The following is a 17,883-nucleotide window of genomic DNA, read 5'->3' on the forward strand; positions in this document are numbered from 1 at the left end:
GATATATAAATGTATCCACCCCTCCTCCCTCAAATACTCATAAGCCGGAACTCCAGTGCTTCTTTGCACAGAAGACGAACACACTGTTAGGAAAATAGAAAAGAGTCCAGTAGCACCTTTAAGACTAACCAACTTTACTGTAGCGTAAGCTTTCGAGAATCACAGTTCTCTTCATCAGATGCATCTGATGGAGAGAACTGTGATTCTCGAAAGCCTACGCATCAGATGCATCTGACGAAGAGAACTGTGATTCTCGAAAGCTTACGCTACAGTAAAGTTGGTTAGTCTTAAAGGTGCTTCTAACATGGCTAACTCCTCTGGATCTATGACACTGTTAGGAATGAGCACACGTGTACAACAATTTCCATCAGCTTAACAGATACACCAGCAGTAGCAGCAAGGATAATATCAACAGGGATGTCATTGTGCTGCACCCTCTTGTCCCTTCTGTTGCTGATACAAGTGGGATCCTCTGAAGATTCTACAAATATTTGGGTCTAGCATAGTCAATTTGAATAGTGTCTGACTCAATCTACTCCGTGCATGAAATTCTGTTCTTTTCCTCCTCCTCTTAAGGATGTAAGCCTTAGATGTATCACTGTCACATCTTAAAAAGCATCACTAACTTACTGTAGCAGGCAGTTCTGGAGCAGGAGGTGGAGAACCTCTCTTAGCAAACTCTTCTATGGCTGTTGTATAGTCTTTCATAGCCCCAGTAACACTGAAGAAAAATATACAGCAAAGATGTAATTTTAAAAACTTGCAAATAAACACTTTGAAAACTAATACAAATAGTTACCATAGTCCGGTCTTTTGTCCATCACTTTGCAATACTGTTTCTCATACTTTGTTATTTATTTACTTCATTTAGAACCAAACTTTCTCTCTGAGACTCAAGGAGGATTCCACAGTTAAAATCAATGTAATCAGAGCAGTATACATACACTTCACAAAGCACTCACTTGGATTAAAAAAATTAGAGTAGTGTACTAAACAATTAACTATATACAATATAATAATGTAATGCAACAAACAATGAAACAAGACTGGATTACAAAATTAAGAAAACAGTGCAACAGTATGATGTACAGTACGGTGTTGTACTACACAGCAATCACTCAGGAATAACCAAACAATTACATTTAGCTGTCTACAAAATTACTTGCCGTTCATTATCCTACCCCAGCTTTGGAGCTGCTACATACATATTCCCTCTACAGGCTTAAGATCACAGTCCAAGAAATTTCATTATTATTACAATATACTCCTAATAGCAGAATACACACACACTCAAAATTAGGGAAATACTAACTGAGGGTCTATGAGGAATCATGGGGAGTAAGAATAAATCCTGCCCCACCACCGTAAAAAGTCTCCCCTTCCAGAATTCTTTAAGGTCTTCAGAGGCTTAAACTGGCTACTCTCCCTTCTCCCCCCTTTCCCTTGAACTAACTTTCAACATTTACTCTTGCACTATGTTCAGGGGGAAAATTTGGAACTACTACCCCGAAATCCCTGTCTCCAGGATTCTCTAAACTCTCAAGCACATGAGAAAACTGATTTTTCCTCCCCTCATCTGCCCCCCATTTACTGTCATTTATCTCTACATAGGTCTCCCTTCAAAGTCAATTCAGAGATTTGGAGATTCCAATTGAAGCAGAATGCTGCAGTTCAGTTATTAGACAGAGCATGCATATTACTCCCATTCCATAGTCACTTCATTGACTGTCCATCCATTGGTTACCAGGCTCAGTTCAAGGTACTGGCTATCAGATACAAAGCCCTTCTAAGGCTTCTTAGTTCACCATATCTACAGGATCACCTCTCTCCTCATACTCCATCAAACAGCTTTGCTCAACTGAACCAGGCCTTCTGCAGGTGCTACCCTGCAAATGGGCAAAATCAACAACTGCCTGTACACATGAATTCTCTGTTGTGGCCCCCACCTTATGGAAAGGCAGCCTGATAAGGTTAGAAGGGCCACCAATCTCCTGGCTTTCTGCAAACTATGCAAGACTGAATTATTCAGGAGGTATTTATTTTTATACAGGTAAGAGGACTGTACTATGAGGAAATGGTCAGATGATGGTAAAGGGACAGTGACTATGAACTATACTACTTAGTACCTACTGAGTAGTTTCTATGTTGTTGAAAATACCATGTTAAATTGCTTAACAGTGCAATCCTAAGCAGCAGGGTGGAAACCGCATAGGGAGAGAACTAAGCCTTGCACAGGCCTTACAGTGGCTTGTCTCTTTTCTGCATGGTTGGGGACAGAGGGTGGCGCTTGGTTAGAAATTGTCATCCCGCCACCCTTTGGTGTGCAGGGTCCCACAGGGAGCAATACCCTCCCCATTATTGTTTAACATCTATATGCGCCCCCTTGCCCAGTTGGTGCGAAGTTTCAGACTTGGGTGTCATCAATATGCAGATGACACCAAGTTGTATCTGATGATGGACGGACGGCCCAGCTCAGCCCCAGATGTCCTGGAACATGCTTTTGCAGCTGTGACTGGTTGGTTGAAGCAGAGTTGGCTGAAACTGAACCCGACGAAGACGGAGGTCTTGTACTTGAGCCATGGGGGATTAGGTTCAGGATTCCGGCTCCCAGCCCTTGATGGGGCACCGTTAATGCCAGTTCTGAGGGTTAAGAGCCTGGGGGTGATCTTGGATGCCTCCCTGAAAATTGAGGCACAGGTCACAGAGGTTGTCAGGTCCTCTTTTTTCCATCTGTGGCAGACCAGGCAACTTGTCCCTTACTTGTCAACCCATGACTTAACTACAGTGATCCAAGCAACAGACTTCTCTAGGCTAGATTACTGTACCTCACTCTACGCTGGGCTGCCCTTGAGCCTGATGCGGAGATTACAGCTGGTACAAAATGCAGTGGCACGTCTTATTATGAGAGTGCCAAATAAGGCACATATAACACCGTTCTTATGCGAGCTGCATTGGTTGCCAGTGGAGTACCAGATTAGATTCAAGGTTTTGGTATTGGCCTATAAGGCCCTGTGCGGACTGGGACCAGCGTATCTACGGGACCGTCTCTCCCCGTATATTCCCCGGAGGACACTCCGATCAGGGGACAAACAGCTGTTGGTGGTCCCTGGCCCCAAGGAGGCCCGCCTAGCCTCGACTAGAGCCAGGGCCTTTTTGGTCCTGGCTCCCACCTGGTGGAATGCTCCGTCTGCTAAAACCAGAGCCCAGCCAAAAAGAAAGGGGTGCATCAATCTGCTGCCTGAGATATTGCAAGCAGCAGTGAGGCTTTGGAGATGCATGGGGAGAAGGTCTGTTGACCCCTGATGCAGTCTGGAAACAAGTGTTATCAATGACCGGTTCTTTGTCGGGTCTTCGGTCCTTTGAAGTTCACCATCTCCTTGTTTCATTTGGAAAGATAAAGCAACATGCAAGAGACTGTTTAATGTTTACAACAGGAACAGTGTTGTTCCATGCTCTTCTATGCACTGACTTTGTCATCTCTCTTTGAGCTTCCACCTTGCTGAAAGAAGCAAATTTACTACAGTTGGCCGGATATTGTGTAATATTGTATATGAGAATTGGATATATATAGCCTGGAAGTGTTTAGAATTAGATCAGACATGCACTGTGTCACTTTGTATTATTAATAATCACTCATTATACTTTTGCAATTTTCCATTGGTTGTTGTCTTGTCCCTTTGCTGTGGTTTTCCACTTTGGTTGTTGCAAAACCAGAGCCCGGCAGGACCTACTATCCTTCTGCCGGGCCTGCAAGAAAGAGTTGTCCCGCCAGGCATATGGTTGAGGCTGGGCCTCCGCCGGCCTGAAAAAAAGGTGTATAAATTCTTAACCCTCCCTGTGAAGGCTGTCCACCATCCTGTTTTAAATATGTATGAATTTTTACTGTATTTTAATATGTTGTTTTTATTGTATTTTGTATTTTAATATGTTGTTATCTGCCCTGAGCCCGCTTGCAGGGAGGGCAGAATAGAAATTTGAAATAAATAAATAAATAAATAAATAAAATGGCACTTACGCCAACGTAAACCCCTCTCCGCTGGCACCCACCCGAGGCGCAGTACCGCAGACAGGTCACCGGCAGCAGGCACGTTGGCAGCTGGGCAGAGGCACCAGTCTGGTGCAAGTTTCCACGCTGGTGCGGGAGGGGGCGGGGTGGGAGGCAGGGCGCGAGTGTGTCCACTTCCAAAGCCACTCCAGCCCTGGGAACGCCCCCTCCAGCAGCGGCAAGTTATGCCAGGAAAAAAGGAGGCGCAGCCCATAGGCACCCATTGAACAGGAAAACACGAGCCCTTCTCTCGCTGCTCAGCCCTGCCCCTGCAGCCCGAAGGAGCATAGGATGGGAACTACCATGGAGGCCAATCCACGTCTGCTTCTGGGATGGGCGAGCCCCCCCCTCCCCGCACCCAATCACCTGCTCATGCACCCTACAAAACATCAGCTGCGCTGCTCATGACCTCAGGTAAGTGAGTACACGGCCAAAAGCTCTGCCCATCAGCCTTCTGCCATGGGTACTTTGAGCACGAGTCAGGTGAGAGGGTACTCATGGTGACAGGCACTGAGTGCACTGGGGGGACTTAGCGAGAAAACTGGGAGAACTTTGCACTCGCTCAAGGGAAGAAAGGCAAAGTCCAGAATGTCTGGCCAACTAACAATAACCACTCAAGTTTATCTGACTCTGAAGTTCCATCTCAGTAAGGAGCAAGGTAGCACTTACAGGTAAGAAGGAGATGGGGCGGTCCGGCTTGCTGATTTGTGCTGGCTGCCCCATCACCTGAACTCGCCTGACCACTAGCCTTTTCAGGTGAGGCTTGGCAGGTGAGGCTAACTTCCTCCCTTAAAGGTAAAATCACCCCAAGGCAGAGCGCTTCCTCACCAGAGGATCTTGAATCAGCTGGTTGCTAGCTGCACCTGTGGGGCTGCCGCCGCCGCCGCTCTCTATGTGCATCTTCTCAGATGTTGGAGTGTGGGCTTTGCCTCGGCCATGGACCAGGCTGGGTTACTTGCAGCACTTGTGTGTCTTTCTCTTGCAGGCACGTCATGACTCATCCGGGAGACGAATGACAGAGCATGTCTGCTTCCGCCCCTGCCCCCCGGTAATCCTCTGCGAGTGTCATTCAGATCCAGCCCAGGAAGCAATATCTCAAGGCAGTCCGCATCTCAGCCTCGCCCCTGGGAGCGCAGAACGAGGGTTGCGCAAAATGCCTTAGCTCCCTTTCCAGTCGAGAGACATTGGCACTTTTTCCAGTTTAATAAAACGAGTTGAAACGAGTCGGCGCATGGGAGACAACACTGCCTCGGGGCATAGGACTGAGCTGCCCATTTTGTTTCAGATTGTATTCGGCTTATATTCAAATTTGTACTATTCATATCCTATGGCAATGTTTTAAAATGTTTGATCATATCGGCCTACACTTTGCAATCCACCTTGAACTAAATAAGAAAAGTTGATTTAAATAAATAATTTCTGTTATCCACCTTGGTTGGCCTGATCAGGGTATACATTTTGTAAATAAACACGTAACTATTATTACTTGATACTGTCTTCACATCAAGGTGCTATTAAAAGCTCTTTCCTAGCACAGAACTTGCTAAGGATCAGAAACTAATGTGAGCACAAATGACACATTTTCCTAAGTTATCCTATGTAAAATATATAATATGGTTACTTACATTATCTTATTAAGCATCTTTTGCTGCTCATTGACTCTGCGGTATTTCAACAGCTTTTTTTGTGTTTCTGTCAACCCCTGGGATGTGGAGGGCAAATCTATGGGTGGTAAATGAATGTTCCATGCATCATCATCATCTGGAGAGTCTGCTGACTTATTTGGAGCTGACATCTAAAATAACAAGCAAATAATTCTTAGCAAAGGAAAAAATAGATTATTAAGCGCATTTGCACAAAAGTCAGCATATGAATAACAATGTTTTCACAGTATAAGTAAACAACAGCATAAGATAGATTTCTTTGATAGAAAATGTTGAAATTCTGAGGTAATGTAGTGGTTAGAGTAATACTCTAGAATCTGAGAGACCCAGGTTCATATCACTCAACCATGAAGCTTGCTGGGTATCCTTGGGTAAATTACCCTGACAGAGTTGCTGTGAGGATAAAATTGAAGAGACAGGGATGATGCATGCTACTCCAAGCTCTTTGGGAAAAAGAGGGATTAAAATCTATTAAATAAATGTAAGTCTGAATAAGCATTTGCCTATTCATTATTGTGTGTATCCAGAGTTTGACAGCAGACATAACATTGTAAGTGCATACTGATCCAAGAGTGTGACTAAGATTGCCAGCTCTTACCCTCCTAGCGGGGGGAGGGGGGGCGCAGACCCAACACTCACCTTGTTGATGGTCCTCATGCATGCACAAAAGCGTATGCATGCTCCAGCGCCTGCACGATGATGTCACTTCTGTCATTGCATAGGCTTGGGAGTACGCACATACTTCACAGCAGGCCGGTGGGACCCCAAATGGGCCTGATTTGGCCCATTTGGGGGCCCAAATTGGCCCACTAAGAAGAGCAGGAGCACTCTCAGAGCAGCACAATGATATCAGCATGCCCAGGAGGCTTGTTCCCCACCTTTACCCCCCCACTGGGTAGGTGAGTGGTGGCGGGGGGGGTGGAGGGTGGGAGCAGGGGATCCCCTGCTCCCACTAGGGGACCTAGGATCCCTAAGTGTGACCCAAAACTGTGAGCTAGCACATGGGGCTGAAATGCCCTGGTTTTGATTCTCTGTGTATCCCATTGTGTTCTATAATAATTTCAGACACAGTTTAAAGTGAGTAAAATCTACTTGCCTTACTTTTCCTTAAATAAAAGTAAATGCTTACCATTAATTCTTATGGGTCCCAATCTTTTGCTCTTTCTGTGGTGGAGGTGGGAAGAAGTAAAGAAAAGTACAGAAGTGAGATTGTGGAAAGGACTGGAATTGTCCATTTCTTCCTTGTGTCAAACTTGAGAGGGCTTTAGCTAGTAGAGAATAACAACTGTGAACAAAGATGCTAAGAAGAACAGCATAAGGGACAATTTTTTAGTTCTCTCATCCATGGGAGTTTGCATTTAAAGAGGGGCACCAAACAAGAAGCCTCCAAAAGAGCCCAAGATGGATAATACAACTGAGAGGAGCAATCCCAATAATTAGTAAAAGTTAACAAGTATGATTTATGATATAAACTAAGATCAGGAAAATGGGAATCCTCCTTCATTAAATGATAGTTGTATCCTCTTTAAAGAAATCCAAGATAGTAAGGAACCCCACATACATTTCCAAAACAAAGTATTAATTTTATTAATATATCTATAAAGTAGGTGCAAAGGAGTTGCATATAAAACATATAATTCTAGGTACAATATTCATTTTGAGTGTATTTACCCCATAATGACAGGTTTAAAATTGCCTATCTGTCCAGATTAAAAGATGTACCAGCAATCAATTTGTTGAATATCTGTTAATTATATACTTAATAGCTCTAGGAATCAATATTCCAAGGGAAGTGATGACATCTGCACACCACTGAAAATGTTTATCAGCAGATATAGCCCGTGCAATAGTCTCCCAATGGCTCAGGTTTTGTTCAATTAATTTAAAGGCCAAATTACAAATCACATTGATTAACATAGGAATGGAAAACTGAGATTCTGGGATAAACAATAAAAGATTATTTGCATAAATAATAATTTTAAATTCCAAAGAGTTTTGTACAAAGCCATGAATATTATGATGTCTGGTAGTTCAGAAGAGCCCAATAATCATCATTGCTCATTCAGAAGCAGCTCCCTCTGTTATAGGAGGATGCTTGGCTTGGAACAACCCAACGATTGATTATGGGCCCCACCCCCATAGCAGCCTTTTTGTGGTGGTACCCACTACCCGTTCTCAAAATTCCAATACTGCCCACAGGCTCAACCAGGTAAAGGACCCCAAGTTTAAAGAAATTAAATATCAGAAACTACCCCTAAATAAGTTGTCCTTGGGAGATGACAGCCCCCCCCCGCCAATATCTCCATGAAGGAAGAATGAGATCACTTCCTTTATACCCTGTTCTGTGCCTGTTTACTTGGAAGTACGTCTCACTGGGTTGTATGTGGCTTATTTAGAGGATCACAACCTTAGTGGAACATATTTCCCTGAAAAACATGCCTAGGATCAGGTTGTTAGTCTCCCACGGTAGTCCGAGTTGTAGCAAACCCAGTCACTTTCCAGAGGTGTGAAACCAGAAATGCAGTCTCAATCTCTACGGTGCCGCCAACAGGCTAGTCCTGTCAACGCATCAGGACTGAGAGCAACTGAGCCCCGAAACCAGGGCTCAGTCCCGGCTTATGCCTTTCCCAGATGAGGACCAACCAACTCGCACACGCGGAGGGCTTTCTCATTTTTATGAAGAGCAGTAGTGCAAATAGCTTCTCAAAAGTTCTTGTTGTCCCAGCGTCACCGAAAGAGCAACCGGTGGGACGCATGCCCCATCTTTTGATCGCTCACCTTTCCGGGGGTCGGCGCCACAGAAGGGAAGGGGCTTGCCGCGGGGCAGACGACGATAAAAGCCTTTCAGAAGAAGAGCGCGACAGCCTTGAGCTCTGCGACTCGGACCTCGGCGGGTCGGTTGCTATGGCCACGGGACGCCACACAGGTCCTCCCCCAGCTTGCTCTGCGCGCGGCGTCAGCAGCGCTTTCCGCTCTGTAGTCAGGCAGCTGGGAGAGGGGTGGCTGTTGGTCAGACAGGCGATTGGTCAGTAACGTCTATAAACAGAGACAAGTTCCTCCAGACAAACAGTGATTTTGGAGTCAGCAAAAGGCTATGGATTGTGCATCTCTTAGTGTAGTTTGGATGTGGGTGCAAGAGGGGAAAATCAAACATCCTGTCTTGAACAGATGGTGGCGATACAAGCATCCATTATCTTTTAGTGGGGAAATCCCAGCGGCGGTGATGTATAAGCAGCAAAGGACATTTTAGCATTGTTGATGCTGGATAGAATAGTTTTGACAGAGATGAAAGCACACTCACACACAGATTCAGGCATACAGAATTGTATAAAAGTAACATGGAAACTGTCAGGAGAGAATAAATCAAATGTAGATAGAGAATGCTGAAGTTGAAAGAAAGTAAAGAGAAATGGTTTTCTAGAAAAGGAAGGTTGAAGCTAAGGATGTATATTATACTGGTTGTTGAGGGGTGACTGCTGTTGGGTAGATGGTAGCAAGTTGCCTGGTGGTTGCTGCTAGGTCTGGCCGCAATGAAGCCTTCCTCAAAAACCAAAACAAACCTGGAAAGGGCCCTGCTCCTCCCCTTGCCTTTTACTGACAGAAACCAAGATTTGAAGGCTGGCAATGCTATTGTTTTTGCCTAGCAACAGCCACTGAGGGTATTCATTTCTTATAGAGGAACTTTTAAAATTTTCTGCTGCCAATTATAAGTTCCCCTACTGCCACTTAGCCAAATATATTCAAGACTCCAAATCACAGTGATACAAAGAAATATTAGTTTTATTGTTTATATAAAGCTCAGACACATATTACCACTTCCAGGCTCATATGTGTAAAGAACAGTTACATCAGATAACTTTATAAACCTTAGCACTAATTATTTACAAAATAAAAGCTCAAAAAGGTTAATAAAACATCCCTTCAGAATTACATTTCCCAGGATACATGGCACCCTATTGGCAGTCAGTGACAGAACAGTCGAATTTCTTTGTAATATAAACACTTAAATGCTTGGAGCCATACTTCTGTTAAGGGTTTGAGATGTCTCTGAGAAGCAACTCTTCCAAGGCTAAAACTTAGTTACAAAGTAAAAACACAAGAAAATGTTTACAATTGAAAGGAACTTTCTTGCCTTGGTGTAAGACCAGGTTGACTAAAGTACAGGCTCTGCTTTTATCATTTTGGAGAGTTTTAATCCCCAATGTAAATATATATATATATATATTTAAAGATATTAGATTTTTCTTCAACCCTCGGACTTTCTCAGGTTTGTAGAAAGATCTAGCTTGTCTGCCCGAGACCCCAGTCTCCAGATTAAGTATCCACAGATAGGCCACGTTAAGAATTACATATATTGATGAAAACTGCACCCAGCACAAACTCTGGCCTTATTTAACATTCCTGAAATTAAGAAGCATGGAAGTTAGTGATTATGCTTTAATCTGTTCAATCAGTGCATTTTAACTTATCTGCCTCCCTGTCACTGTAACAGATAGGTATGTAGGGATTATCTTTTGAATGCTTTTTTAATTTGCTGATTGGCTTGACTGTACATCATGCACTAATGGATTTACATGAGAGGTTTGTATAAAGCCTTGAGCACAACAGCTGACACAGGTACAGAATTTATGATCGTTACTTTTTCCAGATGACCTGCTGACCAAATCTAAATAGCTACATCTGCCCATAGGCTCTAATCCTAGCGAAAGGAAGATCATGAGATTACATTTACCTAAAATACAAGCTTGAAATTCATGGAAAGCAAGAATATAGACATATGAAAGAACATATCCAGATATTGTCATATCTGCCCACTACTCTAACATGCTTACTGTAAAGCAAGAAATATGTCTGTGCTGAGACTGAAAGACTATTGATTCCCAAACTAAATAGTGATAGCATATAGTTACAGGAAAGGCCATAGGGAGTAGGAAATACCATGCTTTCCATGCAAAAGAAGGTTCCAGTTTCAATCTCTGGCACATCTAGCTGCGGCTTGAACAGCAGGGGTGGGAGAGTCCCTGTTGGAGAATTTAAGAGTGCTGCTGACAGAGTAAACATTACTGGACAAGATAGACCAAAACCAGTTTCATATGTTCTACAAGGCAGGCTGAGTTTAGACTTGGTAGTAAAAATTGCCATCAAGTTGCAGCTGACTTATTGTGACCCTATAGGGTTTTTGAGGCAAGAGACGATCAGAGGTGATTTGCCCTTACCTGCTTCTGCACAGCAACCTTGGTGGTCTCTAAGTAGTAATTTACATCAAATTAATTTTCAAACTTAATTTTCAAGTCAAGATTTGGGTTGGACTATGCTTTTTAATTGGGTTTAGTCAACCTGAATTTCATTCTGCTTTGCATTTTTGTAAATGAAGAGAAAGGCCCAAAATAAATATTTTAATAAATATCCACTCACACTAAGGATACAAAGTACATCACAAATTTACCTCACAATTCTAATCTACTTTTGTAATCATCAGTATTACTTGCTCAAGACCACATAAAGAATGTCAGCCTCCTTGCTACATGTGTGATGTGTGAATTGTATCCTTTATCTTTGAAACTAAAATGTGGTAACCATATTCTGAGCTCATTAATAAAAGATGCTTTGAGTATATATTTATCTGTGGATAGATACTGAATTTTGTGCAGGGATTTGGTCTTTTTATTTACTTCATTTACACCGTAGCTTTCTCCCCAATGAGGACTCAAAGCATCTTACATAGTTCACTCCTCCATTTATCCTCACAACAATTGTATTAGGTAGGTTAGATTGAAAGCATATGGTTTTGTGATATATGGTTGGCTACTAGCTTTGTTCGTTTTATCAGATAAATGATAGGGTGGTCAGATGAAAATATACTGAAAATTGATTCTGGGGTGGAGTGTCGAATGGTGACTCTTACACCAGAAGGGATAAACCCATCTCTTTCTTGTTTCAGTTGCAAGTTATAATATGTTTTAACTTCCCTGTATTCAGGAACAGCTAGTTCCAAGTAGGTGTGCACTCATCTGTAGTCTTGCTATGGCAACTAAAAATCTAGAGTGAACTTGTAAGAAAAGTACTAAGATGCCTGCCTACCTAGAAACCTCCCCTCTCACAGTCCCTAAATCCAGATGAATGTCAGTGCTGAGGTGAGAAAAATGTATGCAACACATGTTCAGAAGCACACTATTATTTCTTTTCCGCCCACATATTAAAAACAAAAATTATTAACTGTCAAAAACCTGCATCTATTACTGAACAAAACCTATACAGCAGTCTTGACAATAAAATTTGTTGGAAGCGAACAACAAAGCAACAATTCAGAATTACAAACCTCAAAAATTAGTTATTTACAAAGTAGTTACTAAACAGCATTTAACTATTCAATCCCTTCTTGTTTGTCTTTTATGGCATCCTACCACCTTTCCTCCAGCAGGGAGAGCTCACTTATGAGATCTGTGATTGGTGAAGGCTTCCTGGGGACTGTAGCTGGGAGTGGTCTGAATGATGATCTTATGCTCAAGGGGGTGAGGGACTTTGTAGTCTGCAAACAGTAGCTGAGGATCTTTCAATAATTGCGACTTTATAGTATTCCTAAGCGTATCTTTCTTGTTGATGGTAAACAGACAGGCATTTGGTAGTTTGGTATCCTTATTTATTGAATGTTTTTCCACCCCCTTGAAGAGCAAAAAGGACTCAAAGGTTGGAGGCGCATTCGTAACTCCCTGTTCGTTTTCTTGACATGTTTTGTGTGACACAGCAAACTGCAACTTAAGAAATATTGATTTCGTGCAAGTAGCTGGAAAGGGAGCCCAATAGAGATGTGTAGTTGTTGGACTAATAATAACTGTGCTTGTATACCACTTTTCTAGGCAGATTAGTGCTCTGCTCAGAGCAGTGAACAAAATCAGTGCTGTTATCCCCACAACTGCCAGCTCTAGTTTGGGAATTTTCTAGAGATTTGGGAGGTGGAACCTAGTGAGGGTGGGGTTCGGGGAGTGGAGGAGCCTCAGTTGTGTATAATGCCATAGAGTTCACCCTCCAAAGCAGCCATTTTCTCCAGCAGAATTAATTTCTGTCATAATGCCGGGAGATCTCCAGCCACCACCTTCAGGCTGGCAATCTTGGCCCAATGCAGCTGGGGAGCTGGGGTTGAGAGCAGTTTGTAAATTGTACTGTCCATTTGGGTGCTATGGGAACCGGAGCATTAAGGATTAGTCTGCTACTGCTAAAGGTGCTACTGGCCTCTTTTTGATTAAGGATTAGTGAGTGAGTAGACTTTTGTCAATATGTAATTCTAAAACAGTCATTATAGATACTGTATTTTTAAATTGTGCTTATCTTTGTATGTAATCTTATTTCAGTCCAATGTAATATTGCCCAAATAGACGTTATATAACAAAACGGGAATTGGGAATTGCAAACCACCTTCAGGCTGGCAATCTTGGCCCAATGCAGCTGGGGTTGAGAGCAGTGACTTACTCAAGGCCACCTGCTGAGCTCATGGCAGTCGTGAGAGTCCACCCACCAGAGTGCTGATTCAGAACCCAACCGCTATGCCAGAGCAGACCAGGGGAACCTGGATTCAGATCACCGCTCTAACGGTATGAAGCCGACTTTCATGGTCCGTCACTTAATCTGATATACCTCCCAGCTTTGCCAAAATTTAGCGGCGTACAAGGGCACCAAACACGTCAGCCTGATATCCTTGGAGAAAGGGTCGAATAACGGAGACGGAGCCCCTTTCTTTCAGCGAGCACTAACCACACAAACAAACTACCAAGGCCAGGACCAACCAGCATTTCCGGTCTAAAAGGCTCCACGTTTGCGGTTCGCCACGACTGCGCAGACGCCGTTTCCCAGCACCCCCTACGTTTCCGCTTCCGCCCTCCCTCCAGCCCCGGCTTTTCCCGTCTGCCTTGGCGGGGCGAGCAGCCAAAGAGGCTGTCCCCGCCCTGGCAACGGAGGGAATGCGTGGTGGCGCCCGGCGGGGTTCATGCGGCGTCTGCTGTGTGGGGCGCTGAGGGCCTTTCTCAGCCCGAGACCCAGGAGGCTGCGGCTGGGCGCTCGGGGGCCCCATAGCCGCGTCCCTCCCGCCATGGAGCGGGCCGTGGTGCGCTGCGTGCCCGCCGAGCCCAAGCTTAGCGTCTCGTTCGTGCTGGCCGACGGCAGCGCCCGGCACGTGCAGCGTGACCAGGCGGAGCCTCTGGGCCGGGCTCTGGCTCGCATCGCCAACAAAGGCCACGCCAAGGCGGCCAAGAAAAGCAAGAAGGCGCGGGCCGAGAGTGGGCCGCCGCCGCCGCCGCCCATCGTGCGCCTCTTCTCCCAGGACGGCCAGGCCGTGGCCGACGACGTGCCCAACGCGGAGGCCTGGCAGGAGGGGGCGGTGCTGCAGGTCGGCGAGGCCCGCTACCGCGTGGAGCGCAACCCTCCGGCCCTGACGGAGCTCCAGCTGCCGCGCTCGCTCCTTGCCGGCTTCCCTGTGTGCCCCAAGCTGCGCACCGAGTTCGGCGCCCCCGCCGACTGCCTCTTCCGTTGGTATCAGGAGCAGAAGGCAGAGCCAGCGGTCTCGGCGGCGGCCGCAACGGCTGGCTGGGTGGAAGCGTCAGGAGGCACCGAGCGCGTCTTCACGCCCAGCAACGGGCACATCGGGCTGCGGCTCAAGCTGGTTTGCACGCCGGGCAACGGGCTGCGGCGCTACGGCCAGGCCCGCGAGGTGGAGAGCAGCGGCCCGGTGGAGGCCGGCCCGGGCGCCTGCACCTTCGACGCGCGGCACCTCTACACCAAGCGAGTGGCTGGGCCGGGCCTCATCCGCACGGTGACCTACAACATCCTGGCCGACATCTACGCCCAGACCGAGCTCTCCCGGACCGTGCTCTATCCCTACTGCGCGCCCTACTCGCTGGAGCTCGACTACCGGCAAAACCTGCTCAAGAAGGAGCTGGCCGGCTACAGCGCCGACCTCATCTGCCTGCAGGAAGTGGACAGGTCGGTCTTCGCGGACAGCCTAGGCCCTGCGCTCGACGCCTTCGGCCTGGAGGGGCTCTTCAGGCTCAAGGAGAAACAGCACGAGGGGCTGGCCACTTTCTACCGCAGGGACAAGTTCAGCCTCCTCAGCCAGCACGACATTGCCTTGAACCAGGCCCTGCTGGAAGATCCCTTGCACGGAGAACTGAGAGACCGGCTGGCCCCCTATCCACAGGTGCAGGAGAAGGTGCAGCAGAGATCATCCGCCCTGCAGGTATGAGTGGATCTGCCTCTAGGAACAGGCCGAAGGGGCAAACGGAACCGGGTGGGCAAGGAACAGCAGGTGTGAGGAAACAAAGTAGGAGGGAACCAGAAATGAAGGAGGGCGGGCCTCGGACTTTTAATGGAGAGGCAGCTTCTGAGGAATAGAAGAGCTACAAATGCATCTAAACATCTATTAAAGAAAGAAAGAGGAAAACTACCTTCCCTTATGTTTGGTTCCTCTACAACTGGGTATGAATGGAACACAGGCAGGGGTGTCTTTACCTGCCATAACTGTTTTAAGGTGATATATTTCAGTTCTTTTAATTTTTGTTAGCCCCTGTTCCCCTGTAGAGTGTGGCTTTGATGTAGAAACAACTTAATGGTATGTTGCTGGTAATAACTCAAACCTAGAATTGTATTCTGTTTCATGGAATAAGACTCAAAAAAGTCACCTGGGAGGAGCAAAGCTTTATTTTACACATGCTGGAGATAAGCATGGAGAGGGATGAAGAAGGAGCACCTTTGTTTAGGAGAAGTTATCAGGGTATTCATGCACAAGTTGGCCCCTTAAGCTGCCACAGAATTCTTCTCAGAGGTGTAGTGTGTTATTGAAAATGCTATAATATGAGAACTCATAAGAGTGTTTCTTGTAGGTTTCAGTTCTTCAGTGCAGGAGTGATCCTTCCAGAAAGATCTGTGTTGCCAATACCCACTTATACTGGCACCCAAAAGGTAATTCTTAAATCTGTAATTTATGAACCATCCTGAACGTTTGTTTTTAGACCAGGTAGTGAGATAGAAATGCAAGCAAGAGAGGAGAAATTCATGTTCTGTTTTTTGTACATTGTAACTGACAGAAAATAAATTAAATTAACTGAAGGAAAGAAGGAGGTAAGCACACTTTGGGTTGGGGGGTAGAGCACTGTTGAACAAGACCACTTTAGAGCAAATTAAGTACAGTGAAAACTGTTGTTACCAGCATGCCTTACTGCAGCCTTTTCCACAACTTCCTCTTGTTCAGTGACAGCAGGTGAAGGAGGAGTGGGCCTCAGATCCTGGCCAAGGGTTGGGTCCCTGTAGTCGATGTTGCTGCCGAATGTATTCCTTGTTTCTCCACTGCTTGCTGTCCTTCGACAGTGGGTGATAGAGGAGCAGGTAGCATGTCCCCTCCTGGTTCTAGGCTGCTGCAATGATGCTGAGCAGGTGGCAGAGAAGGCTGTGCACACTGACTGAGTTGGGTCCTGGCTGCCATCTACTTTGTGCTATGCTGCTAGCTTTATTAATTGGTGTATTGAGTGAACCAGGAATCCCAGTTCTCTGTGCGTGCCAGTGAGCTTTTACTGTTCTTGGCTTCTTTAAGGCTGGTACTGCATTTACAGGAGGAGAACTCCAGGAACAGAGTGGAAGATGAGTTATCTGAATCTGAATTTTAAATCATTCCAATTCACAATTTTAAAAATCAAAAGCTAATGTCCTTCATTCTCTTATGCTTTTAGGTGGAAACATCCGTCTGATCCAGGCTGCTGTAGCATTGTCTCATATTAGGCATGTAACACACAATGTGTATCCTGACACACCAATGATCTTCTGTGGGGATTTTAATGGCACACCTTCAACTGGAATGTATAGTTTTATCAGTAATGGTAGTATTGCTGAAGATCATGAGGACTGGGGTTCAAATGGAGAAGAAAAGCAGTGCAGAATATCTCTGACCCATCCACTCAAGCTTAAAAGTGCTTGTGGAGAGCCAGCCTACACTAATTATGTTGGTGGCTTTCATGGATGTTTGGACTACATCTTCATTGATGTGAATGCTTTGGAGGTTGAACAAGTAATTCCACTGCCGAGTCATGAAGAAGTAACCACTCACCAAGCCTTACCGAGTGTTTCACACCCGTCCGATCATATAGCACTAATATGTGATTTAAAGTGGAAATAGGCTAAATTCTTGGCTTTTATTCCAATTCAGGAATTTAGGAGGATTCCGCTTAAATTCTGGTTTAAATATGAGTTTTTACAATAAAAGATAAAAATGTTCACATGCCTGTCAGTGACATAATGGCAGATTTTTCAGCACCCTGTTACAGGTCATAATTGTAACCAGAGTGCTTATGCTGATAAGCAAAGCAGCTAATGTTTAAATGCTAAGTTGGATTACCAAAATTTTTCCAGGTGGTTTTTACATGGTGATTAAGAGTATTTTGTTTAAATTATAGTCTAAAATAGTGGGCAAGTTAGCTCCTTTTATAAGAATTGGAACAGATAGAAGGGTTTTGGTATTCTCAGTAGGTAGCATGCCCAGTCAGTCTTGGTGTTACTTTTTGAGAAGGTACTCTTGTAAGTTGCCCAAACTGTTAACATGTATGCTACTACTATAAACCATACTTGTTAAATTTCAGATTCCAAAAAAATGGCAACTACCTTCTCTGCAAAACATTTTACATCTACTTAATGTAATCCAAAACTGGTGTGTTTAAATAAAAATCATGTCTACATCTCAGTGTTTTATTTTTTCTTGATATGATAACATATGCAGAGATTGTAAAAATCTTTGCTGCTTTGTCTTACATAAATAAACAATTTTTTAAATATCATGCCACTGCCTGTCTCTTATGGTTGTAATTAGTTGCTTTTCTAGTTTTCATGTCTTTTGGATTTTTCAATTTTTAAAGAACAATTTCTGTTTTATAGGATAAATGATATCTACATACATTGAATTGTGCTGTTAAAAATAGTTTAAATACTGTTTAGCTGCTATAGTGAAAGATGTGAGGGAACTCTGTATATGGCTTCGATGTGTATATGAACCATTGTATTTACCAGTACCAAAAGAGATAGTAATAAGATAGGAATGCTGGCCTGTCAACCAGGCTACAATTTTTTGGATATTGCCATAGATTTGTTCTTGGTATAGAAGCACAGAATTGCATAAGAATGCATATTGATGGTCGTTTTCAG

General features: G+C 44.6%; 2 protein-coding genes and 1 pseudogene across 2 annotated transcripts in view; 1 reads left to right on the plus strand and 2 right to left on the minus strand.

Moving 5' to 3' along the window:
• DNAH12 (dynein axonemal heavy chain 12) overlaps positions 1 to 5,840 on the minus strand; it is a 176,388-nt gene extending 170,548 nt beyond the window's left edge. The window contains exons 1-2 of the mRNA XM_054976049.1: positions 5,671 to 5,840; positions 631 to 721 (exon numbers count right to left, since the gene is read on the minus strand). Coding sequence (XP_054832024.1) covers positions 631 to 721; positions 5,671 to 5,840 — 261 coding nt within the window. The remainder of the gene's footprint in view (positions 1 to 630; positions 722 to 5,670) is intronic.
• A 6,233-nt stretch (positions 5,841 to 12,073) lies between these two features.
• Positions 12,074 to 13,496, minus strand: LOC129327636 (DNA-directed RNA polymerase II subunit RPB11-like; annotated as a pseudogene).
• Positions 13,497 to 13,621: 125 nt separating this feature from the next.
• PDE12 (phosphodiesterase 12) lies at positions 13,622 to 17,519 on the plus strand. Its single transcript, XM_054976050.1, has 3 exons — positions 13,622 to 14,935; positions 15,579 to 15,657; positions 16,422 to 17,519. The coding sequence occupies exons 1-3, from the start codon at positions 13,691 to 13,693 to the stop codon at positions 16,862 to 16,864; spliced, it is 1,767 nt and encodes a 588-aa protein (XP_054832025.1). The 5' UTR covers positions 13,622 to 13,690; the 3' UTR covers positions 16,865 to 17,519.
• The last annotated feature ends 364 nt before the right edge of the window (positions 17,520 to 17,883 follow it).

This window comes from Eublepharis macularius, chromosome 4 (genome assembly GCF_028583425.1).
Source record: "Eublepharis macularius isolate TG4126 chromosome 4, MPM_Emac_v1.0, whole genome shotgun sequence".
In the NCBI taxonomy this organism is placed as follows: Eukaryota; Metazoa; Chordata; class Lepidosauria; order Squamata; family Eublepharidae; genus Eublepharis; species Eublepharis macularius.